The 10,972-nt window shown below is 38.4% G+C and overlaps 1 protein-coding gene across 1 annotated transcript; it reads right to left on the bottom strand.

The window, feature by feature from the left end:
• Positions 1–201: 201 nt before the first annotated feature.
• Positions 202–1,594, bottom strand: LOC149070460 (uncharacterized). Its single transcript, XM_089248866.1, has 2 exons — positions 1,571–1,594; positions 202–1,326 (listed from the first exon to the last, which is right to left on the bottom strand). The coding sequence occupies exons 1-2, from the start codon at positions 1,592–1,594 to the stop codon at positions 202–204; spliced, it is 1,149 nt and encodes a 382-aa protein (XP_089104992.1).
• Between the last annotated feature and the right edge of the window lie 9,378 nt (positions 1,595–10,972).

Here is a 10,972-nt window from a genome sequence, read left to right as displayed (position 1 = left end):
ACTGCAGCACCCCTGGATCCCTATCTTTCTTCAGGAAAAGCAAGACCTTACCACGTTTGAAACACTTTGGGAACACCGACAACTTGACTAAACTATTGAAGATATCTGAGATAACATGACCATGGGCTGCGACTAGGGTTTTCAAAAGAGGAATATTTATGTTATCAATACCCGGAGCTCGTTTATTGTTCAGTCTTCTGACTATTTGATTGATCTCCGTATGAGTGAATGGTCCGTCATAATCATAGATGGCGTGTATGGAGTCAAATTTATAGTATCCGGGAGGTTCGGAAAAATCTCCTCCAATTGTGCTTGGGCCGCTTCCAGCATCGTGGCACCAGTATGTGGACCGTTGGACATCATTACCTGTGGTGGTAGACGCTTCGTTTTGAACATAGATTTGTATGCTTGTCCAAATGGGCGGCTTTCCTCTGTGCAAAAGGCAATCCAACTAGTCGTTTTTGCCTTGTTTACGGCCTTAATATGCCCTGCTCTGAATTTTCTAAACTCCATCCTCGCCTGTACTCTATCATCACCCTTGGCCTTAATGAAACGACGCTCTAGTTTACGAAGTTGCCTGCGTGAAGCTGCTAACTCATCAGTCCACCATTTCAAAGAAGCGGTAAGACGCGGTTGTGCATAGCCCAACACCTGGATACATCGTTCTTTCAGCCGCTGCATTGAGGCGTCAAAGCATGCATTAACCTGATCCTCGTCCAAAACCATATGAAGTTGTTCTTGGAGGTCCATGAAGATCTGCTCTGTAGCAGGCCTGATCTTTGCTAATCGTCTTGCGGTAGTTCTATACTTCGTAGGTTTTTGATATCTAGGCGTAATATTGAGTTGTAGATGGATATATTTGTGCGCACTATACGAATCTTCCGTACCTACTGACCAATCGGAACGCCTGTAAATATTTTCTGACGTTGTAAAAGTAAGATCTGGCCATCCTTTTGCGTCATAAAATTCGTAGGTAGGTCTTGTCCGTCTAGAATTAAACAGAAACAAGTTCCTGCTGGTGAGAAATTCCTGCATCGCGCGCCCTCTTGGATCCGTCTCTCGATAGCCCCACCACGAAGAATGACAATTTGCGTCCGCACAGAAGATAATGTCGATACCTGGTGCTGACTCGCAAAGATCATCCATCTCCTCTATGGCTTCGTCTACTTCTTCGTACGGAGAAATGTATACACTAGCAATTATAAGTTCACGTCCCGGCAGACTTATCTGAACAGCTACCAGGTGGCGGCCGATCTTGTACGTGGCCGGTCTAATATGAGTCGATGGGACCAATATAGCACTTTTGCATAGTTGCGCCGTCCACGACTACCATGATTGTGGAATACCACGTAAAAGACCTCTATTTTGCCATGGTTCTTGAAGTAGAACCACATCTACTGACTGTGCTCTTACGAAAGCCTCCATATGTTCGATACAGATCTTAGCTTTGTCTGCATTTAATTGGAGGAGACGAAGTCCGTGTCTTACTTGGTTGTTTTTTGCCGAATGTGACGTCATCAGTTTCGTGTTAATTCACTGCCTAGATTCAGGCCCATAGTTAGTAACTTACTGTTACACCTTTCTTTTCGACCATCACGCCTTACCAATCTCTGCGTCGCTGATTAAATAACTGGCGAGTCGACTGCAGACCTATTGTGAGGAGAAAACTGGGACATTCTCTGCTCCTCGACCTGTGGTCCGTGTTAAAGCGGAGGTCTTGCGCCATGTTCATGAGCACACAGTCAACACATCTGCCCGTTCTGTCCATATGAGTGTTGATCGGTTGAGTATACCCGGTCATCTGCATTCGTCTCGTCGATACGCCTCGTATATTTTGCCAGTTTCGATGGCGATGGCGTCCGAGTTCACGTGTGTCAACATATACCCGCCTTTCCTCACGTACTACTCCTTGTGAGAGATGGTATTTTCTTCGTCGTTGGTCTTGTCGAAAGTGTTCTCTCGCTGTACCCAGTGTACTGTCCCTATAGTCGGAAGTATAATGGTCAGACGTAATGTGTTTCCGTCGGTGTGGTGGATAACAGTCATGCCCATGAGGATCATAATCAGACCTCCTGACATTTCTTTCAGCATCAAAATTGGGAGGGTTTGTGGCCTTCCTACTTGACGGCTGAGCCAACTGCTCTTCTGCGTGTTGTACCTGACTACGTCTATATACCTTGTAAGAGTCTAATTTCGCCGCACCGCTGCTAGTGTTGGTTAGGTAGCTCATTCGCTGGTGACGAGCCTGGTGGGTTTCTGTTGCGTAAGTGTTTTTGCCATGCCGACTATTTTTACTGCCCTGAAGTTCTTCTCTCAGTTGCTTACGGCTATGTGTTGTTGTTACGGTATCAGTCCCTTTTATAGTTCGGTCATAGTCTTCACATCGTTCAGCCCAGGAGAGTGGGTTAGATTGTCTCTTTTCGTTCACGTCATGCGATGAAATTACCTCGGCTTGTACATCTGATTCCACTGGGTTTGACAAGTGTAGCGAGGAGATGTCCACGCCCTTAGTCCTTTCAGGTGCAAGCCGCCTGCCCGATAATATTTGATATTTGGACCACTTTTGGCCACTGTCCCCCATTTTTACAACTTCTGCCCACGTTCTCTTTAATCCGAGGGAGGAAGGTGACAACACTTTTTCTGCTGGAAGCGCAGTGCTATTCTTCAGTTGTTTATTCGAATGCAGTTGTGGCCAGGCGTCCACCTTTTCAATTTCTATCGAAGGACTGTTCGTTTGCCTAGACCTGTCAATTTTGACTTTACGTTGTCTCTGAGGTTTGGGAGGTTCCCAAGGTAAAGTGGTTTCGTTGTTCCAGCTATCCTCAACGTAAAATATCGAGGTTGGCAGTTGAGAGGATACTGTCGTCGTTGGGCTAACACAGGCGTTCCTCTCTCGTGGGGCGTCTGGTCCCGTACCATTATATTCTGTATCACTTTGGGAAGCTACTACAAATTGAAAGTTCTGTTGCCGCTCGTCGGTGAGACAATCTTCCCGATTTGGTGAGTCCACGTCCGGAGCATGATCCAAGATCGTCTGAGTTTCTTTGTCAATAAGTGGACCAGTTTCACTCCGACACACTGACAGATGATCAGTTTGAGTGTCTCTACTAATAAATATGTTATGTTCTCGCTGATTCACTCTCTTGACTACTGACTGCTTACTTTCGTAACACGAAGCGACCGTTAGAACACCATCCGACCGAAGTTCATTCGTACATGATACGATTGGAGAACGTTGTGTGCTAGTTTGGCCCATTACACGATCGCTGACTTTTTGGGTCATTTTGCTCCGTAATCCAGGGAAGGTCACTTTGTTTGATTTACTTTTGACGTTAGAATTCTTCGTAGGCGAGGGTTGAGTTTCTGACTGCTCAACTATCTCCATGACCAGGTCGACTAATAGACGACGAACACTGTGTTGATCATTTAATGACACCTTGCGCCGCACCTTTCCCGAGGAGAGTTTTCGGGTGTCTCGAACGAGATTCCAAGTCGATTTAATTGCATCTATGGTGCCTTTTAGCAGGCACTGTAGACTTTCATGATCACTGACAGGCAGGCGGTGATGGGATCTGCCCAACGAATCTCTTCGGGGATCAGTTAAAAGTGTCCAGATGTTCCACGCAGCATCATACGTATAGAAGTCATCAGCATCGAGAGTTTCATTCGTTTCGTGGTCACCTAAGATCGTTTTTACCACAGAAGTTGGCACAATGTTCTTTTGGGTCTGGGGATGCAAAGCCGGAGTCACGACATCTGAAGCACGAACTGTTGATTTCAGGAAGTTCCTCTTGGGAACTAATCCGTAGAGGGGAGTAGCAGTCTTCATTGAACATTGGCAGCTTCGTGTTGCGTAGGAAGGTGTCCCAGGTCCACCGGATAAGTCCAAAGCATTCAAAAGTTGCGAGCTGCGGATACTGGTGACATCGATATGGTCGTCCGATGACGTGGTGTTATTCATGGCCAAGTGGTGTCGCAATTGTTCAAATTTCATGTTGATCAAAGATTTTGTTCAGTAATGTGACTTTGTATTATCCTTGCTGTTGTTTGTGTTAATTTTATTTATTATACCTTATTCTAGGCAACTTTACTTATAATAATTATTCTCGGCCTTTGAAGGAACAGTAGTGCATCTTAAAGTAATCTGCTCTCGAGGCCAGCCGAAAATAGAATTCAAGAATAAGAACTCCTTTATATTACAAATAATAAGATTGGCCTTGTTACACATGTTACGGAGCCATAGAAGAATAATACAGCCTCTACAATAATGATAAATCTATAGGCTTGTATTAAGATGGCGGGTTTCATAGAATTTACTTTGAAATCGATCAAATTTTAATTAAAAACGATTTTCGATGATAAATTTGAACCGAACATTTATGTCACACATAAAGTACACAAAAATTATTCAATCAGCCGACATTTGATGATTTTTAAGTCCAATGGGAGGGCTAACGCTGTAGACAATGGCCGACCGATCCGCAATTCACTCGGCGCGATGTAAGTGAAGATAACTTTTCATCTCGACGCCGTAGAGGCTTGCTTCGAAGTTCTAAAGAGTCCTTTCGATGTCCCCCAACTCACAGCACACCAGGATCCGTCAGCTTACAAATGGTTACGCCGGGATATGATGTAATTCCGGAGCTCCGTCAAAAGACGTCTTAACACTGTAGTAGCCATTGTCGTTTTTAAACCACGATACCACATGATTTTGGCCAATGCCGTATTTGTAATTTCCATTTCCTGTGTTAACTTTCGCAAAGCAGTGTACAGATACACAGTACATAAAATTACAGAATGTAAGGCGTAATATCAAAACTTCACATATCCTTTCTCGTTTGAGCCGTTGATGATAGAAACGCACTTTCAAATAGAAAAAGTACTCAAATAACACCTGTCTCCATTTTAGATATGTAATTTTTCTACTAGGGGTCGTACATGTACTGAAATACAAAATTCAATTTTTTTACAGTCCCTCTATTCCATATATGCTCAACCCAGGGCTAGACAAATCTCCAAATTTGCATGCCCGAATCACACGCAATATTTTACATGACTGAAACATATTATTACTGTATGTACTTATTTGAAAAAAAACAAAAAACAAATTGATTTATTTGCATAAAAAATATCAAAAGGTTGTGTAATCTTTTCCCATCGAAATGTTTTAAGAAAGAAAATTCAAAAGGAATGTGGTCACCAATTAAAAATCGAAAATTCGTCACGCCACTAATTATAATTTTCCGTACTGTTTGGAGTCGGAAGAGAAGTCACCAGGTTACAATTCACTTCGCTTACAGAATCATTGCCGATATAAGGTACGGAAACGGCGTGGGACTGATAATACCCGGGACATGACGCGAATTCCCTGATAAAATCCGGGACATCTTAAAAAATAATTTACGGAGAGCATTATAGTGTTGAATCGGAAGATAAAACGGATGAAATTACTTATTGGCACAAAAGCCTGATCCTTGTATAGTTTAGTTACCTTTTTCTCATTGCAGGCAATGAAATTAAGTGCAAATTTTCGCGAACGGGTATTAATCGGAGAAATCGATTGTGAACTGGTGAAAAAAAAAATTTGCTTTAAAAATTCCTAACCTTTTTACTTATCATATTTATACTTCACTATTAAAATCACGTGAAGTTACGACTTCTGCTCCAACCAATTGAATTAAAACAATCTGTTATAGGTCTTAAATTAAAATGATTGTTGGCTTCAAACCGATGTGCAGCATCAGTGTACACGATAAAGAAAACAAACTATGCATACTTTATTTTTATGCTGCGCACTAGCATAAGTTTCATGGTCGAAAATATGTCAATTATTACATTTTTTTTGGAAATTACCAAATGATCTTGCTCAAAGATATAATAACACATATTTTGGCGCATAAAATTTAATTGCGTAATCAGCACATAAGTATAAAAATTATAGTTTTATGCCATATGTTGTTCATTTTCAGGCTGCGGACAATTATTTTATTTTAAGAACTACATCAGATAGTTTTATTTTTATTCAAAAGGTGGCAGAAGATGTCTCAGCGCAAAGTTTTTTTTATTTCAAGCAGTATTTATGTACATATTCTCAAAAACTTTATCGGTACGGGAAAGCGAATGACCACTCAATCACCACAGCGGCCACTTAAGTGACCTGAGATGCAGTTCCAGATCACTTAAGCTTCCCATGACACGTTTTCAGATCTGTTAAGTGATCCGATTGATAGTTACAGATCACATTACCATAGACACATTACCAGATCACTTGCATGCATGATCCGCGGCATATTTACAGATAACTTGAGTGACATTCACCACAGTTCCATGTCACTTAAGTTACCAGTTCTAAATCACTCAAGCGGTTCACGGCACATTTACAGATGATCTAAGTGAGACCCACGGCACGTTTTCAAATCGATAAAATCGCGTGAACTCTTCTGAAGGTAGAACACTCTTGCTCTGTCCCTAACTTGTAGTTAGAAAGTTGTTTCTCCGTATTTTTTGAGCCCACAAAATATATATATATATGCATATATTATCCGAGTTATTCGAGTTCAAAATCGATAGCCCTTAACTTTCAATCAGCAATATCTCAGTGGCGATTGCAATTAGAAACATGGAATATTTTTTGTTGGGATCAAGATACAAAGCAATAACTTTGTAACTGGAAGACGGAGAACAGATGGACGATAAACAATTTCTTTATCTCAATAAATATACGGCCCTTAGAATGAATGATGCATCTACAATGGGCACGTTATTTAGAGACATTTTCTAATTGAAAGTATGCTTCCATCACTAACCGTTGAAATGTACTTTACACCCTGTGTAGAGTGGGAATAGTTGGATACAATGAATAATATTTCTCGTAATTGTACTGTACTTATAACGATTAAAGAAACGTTGGAGGCTCCAGAAAAATAAATTGAAAACGATGACTCCATTTATCATTTAACTGTTCCCTTAGGAACAACAACGATAACAATTCACATGAGTAGAAAAATAAATTACTAACGAACACATTCACATTGTGTGTTTTTATGCCAATCTTAATCAACTGCATGAGTATAGAGAGGATCACGGGGGGGGGGGGTCTAAGGTCTAAGGCCTTATGTCTGGATTTCTTTCAGTCAGCTTAATACCAGTTATCTCAGTTTGATGGGTCGCAGCCCCATTTTACTTGACGCGCCCGCCTGGGAGCTTAGAAGAAGAAGAAATCGAATCTTGTCTTTATTTGCAGGTTTCAACTATCTAGGGGATTGTCCCGTTTTCTTTTTCTGTTCTCTTTAAATCCTATCATTTACTGATTCCAAGCTCCCGTCTATTTTCTACTCTTTTCTTTTTTGAATGTGAATGTCACTTGAATACTCCGAGGGTGCTTTTTCTATCTTGTTCCCGTTGAAAGAAAAATCTAGAAGTTGATAAAAGTTTCTTTTTCTGTTATATATTTATTCTGGTTTTACGAATTTCAAATTTTGTCTCTAATGCTCAATTCATGAATGTTCTTTGAATCTAATTTGAATATAAAGTAACCCGTCACTTGTGTTTCTTTCATGCTTTTCATTCTATTTTGAAAATAAAAGAAGACATATTTAAAGTACAGGTTCGATTTGAGTTTTTTTTTTAAATGAATGAGAGGACAATTATGAAACACGACATCATTTTACTTTCCCTTATGTATTACTATTAGTCACAGTGAAATAATTCCAGCTTAAGATCTATTCGCGAATTCTAAACATGAAAAGTAATAGGCTTCCGAAAATTTGCCTGAAAACCCTATACAACAAGCTTCGATACCAAATTCAATTGGCTAGTAACAATCTGGGACATACTTGACGAGAGTGGGTGCAGCTTTTTTTAAAGTCAACCTCGATCCTGCAGTGATTAAGCATTACATACCCTAGGTCCTAAAAAGATTGATTTCGCAAAGTAATTAAAAATATATGCAGTTCTTACGAACTTGTTATTCCGCAGTGTGCCATAGATAAATTAAAACACTATGTATGGAAGACGATCTAATAATCAACTGAGAATTACATCTTAAACGCGCATTAATACAGCTTCGTTTTGGTTTGTCAGCAAACACTGAGAAATAAATATTTCATAGCTTCGCTACGCGATATATAGAGCTTTTGTAATCTGCGTAGAAGTAAAACTTGGGAGCACACATATTTTCCGAATGCCCAACTTTTCGGGATAATTATTTGCTCGGGAATGTCATTTCCAATTTTAGCCAAATACCAAGTGTTAGTAACTCCAAAAGTAAACATACTTATTTCCCCCCTCTTAACTGCTGTTTGAGACACCGTCTTTTCTACGCCGATCCATCTGAAAATTAAAATCTATTTATCAGAGTTCTCTGAATAATCCAGTCTTGCGTAAATGTTGTTTCATTTTTTATTGTTTTTTATTTTGCATAATCATTCGCTGTGTGTGTTTAAGTTTAAGCATATAAAAACCTATAATTACACAAGAAAACACAATCAATATTAGGAAGATGTATCGCACACATACAGAGACATAGATAATAATAAAAATAATTGTCTTATACTTTCTTGGCAAAGACTAAGAATAGAATGGAGCAAAAATGAAACTGATAAAGCCATCCTTTCAATATACACTGATGGCTCAAAAATAGCTGATAAAGTCGGTTATGCAGTAGTTCACTATAACAACAATAATATACTCTATGGAGACATGGTTCGACTGAACGATGGCAGTACAGTGTATAAAGCCGAAATGGTGGCAATAAAAGACGCTAGAGACCACATTCACAATAATAAATTAGAAGGTGTCCACGTCTATTGTGACAGTCAATCAGTACTACAGACATTGAGAAAAATTAATAACAAAGATGAAAATATCCATAACATGGAAATTTTAGCTGAAAAGAACAAAATAATCTTCCATTGGGTCAAGGCTCATAATCGGAACGTAAGAAATGAGTATGTAGATCAAAAACCTAAGGAGGCAACACAGAAGACTGAAATAGATGCAATAGTTAAAATCTCATCGATACAATTGAAAAACATGGTAAAGAAATCCATGATGGAAAACTGGCAGCAACATTGGGACTGTTCACCAAATGGAAGATTCACCTATAGAATATTTCCAAAAGTGTCACTGAACATAGTGCAGGGTGACTTCCCCTTTAATCAAGTTCTGACACAACATGGTACCTTTGAGGTATACCAAGAAAAATTTTATAAAAGATCTCAGAAAATACATCTTTTGTGAGAAAGCGACCAGTGATGTTAAACATCTGATATACAGTATAAATGCGAAACTTGGAAGAAAAACAGAGAAGATATCTATTTTAAAACGGAAGTATCACCATTCAGGCATTAATAAAAAACCGAAAGACTGGATTCCTCATAAAGCAAATAATGGGAAAAAATGTAGAACACTATATACAGGGTGATTATAAAAAAACTATCCCGACATATGGGCCCCTAACTATCATACCATTCACAGAAACTGAATCAAATTTTGGCATAAGGTATTTTGATGTATGCGTTCAAGAATGATATGGAAAACAACAGTGTCACTCTAACAGTTACGGTTACAGTGAGAAAATTTCGAAAATATCAAATGGCAAAACCAAGTTTTTTGTATTGGAATGTGATCTCCATTGTGAAAAACCCTGAATAGCGTTCGAACGGCAAATGTAGCATGAAAATCACCGGCGGTAGATAGGCTAAAAGTGAGGACAACCAATAAGGACAGAGATAGAAGCAGCATAAAATAAAGCATTTTATTGTGTTTCACAAATTTTCCACATGACCTTGTGGAGGACTAATCAGGCTGGGATGTCAGCCGAAGAAACGGTGTGACGAATGAAACGAACATTAATGCTCTGGTGCACGGCAAAGTCCTTTTTACTTTTTCCTTGCCTAGCTCCGGGGATTTTCGTGCTACAGGTGCCATTCCAACGCTATTTAGTGTTTTTCAGTATGGAGATCGCATTCCAATACAAAAAACTTGGTGTTGCCATTTGATATTTTCGAAATTTTCTCACTGTAACCGTAACTGTTAGATGTACACTGTTGTTTTCCATATCATTCTTGAGCGCATACCTCAAAATACCTTATGCCAAAATTTCATTCAGTTTCTGTGAATGGTATGATAGTTAGGGGCCCATATGTCGGGATAGTTTTTTTATAATCACCCCGTACATACAGAAAAAATATTTTTCAATGTAAATATTTTCTATAGCATTATATTTGAAACACTAATACAATAGAAAAATATTTTTTCCAACTTTTACATGTGTTTAATTTTTGTGCACAGAGATATCTATCATAAATATCTATACTTTCAACAATTTGCATGGACACTAATCAAAATTCGAAGAGATAATACTATGAACAAGATATAATTATTGTTTAATTTGAAATTTTTTTCAACATATTTTTGTGACGTTATAAAAATCCATTCATTGTGCGTGCACACGTGCATAAATTATTACTGTTTATTGTTTATGATAATAGAACAATAATGAAGGTTGCTTGAAAAATAGAAATTTAGTATTAGAAATTATTCGACCTTCTGGAAGGACAAGTAGTCCCTTGAGGGTCACAGAGTGGGTGTATATGTATGCCCATTTTTGTTTATTTTTTATGTATTTTTGTTTATTTTTTATGTATTTTTGTTCATTTTTTATGTATTTTTGTTTATTTTTTATGTATTTTTGTTTATTTATTATGTATTTTTGTTTATTTATTATGTATTTTTGTTTATTTATTATGTATTTTTGTTTATTTATTATGTATTTTTGTTTATTTATTATGTATTTTTGTATTGCCATCTGTCTTTCTTTTGTATTTTGTAACGTGTTCTGTATTATACAATTAAAAAAAAAAACTTTTTGTAAGCCCCGGGGCACAAAATTGCTGCTCGCGAGATGTTGATGGTGCTCTCTGGGGTAGGCTGCATATGTGTATATATGTATGTTTTTCATTGAGAAAAT

Source organism: Pholcus phalangioides, unplaced genomic scaffold (assembly GCF_987345545.1).
Source record: "Pholcus phalangioides strain wild (caught in Gottingen) unplaced genomic scaffold, Ppha-v1.0 ptg000021l_1, whole genome shotgun sequence".
In the NCBI taxonomy this organism is placed as follows: Eukaryota; Metazoa; Arthropoda; class Arachnida; order Araneae; family Pholcidae; genus Pholcus; species Pholcus phalangioides.
The sequence above is the reverse complement of the archived record's forward strand: the minus strand, read 5'-3'. Positions and strand labels throughout refer to the sequence as shown.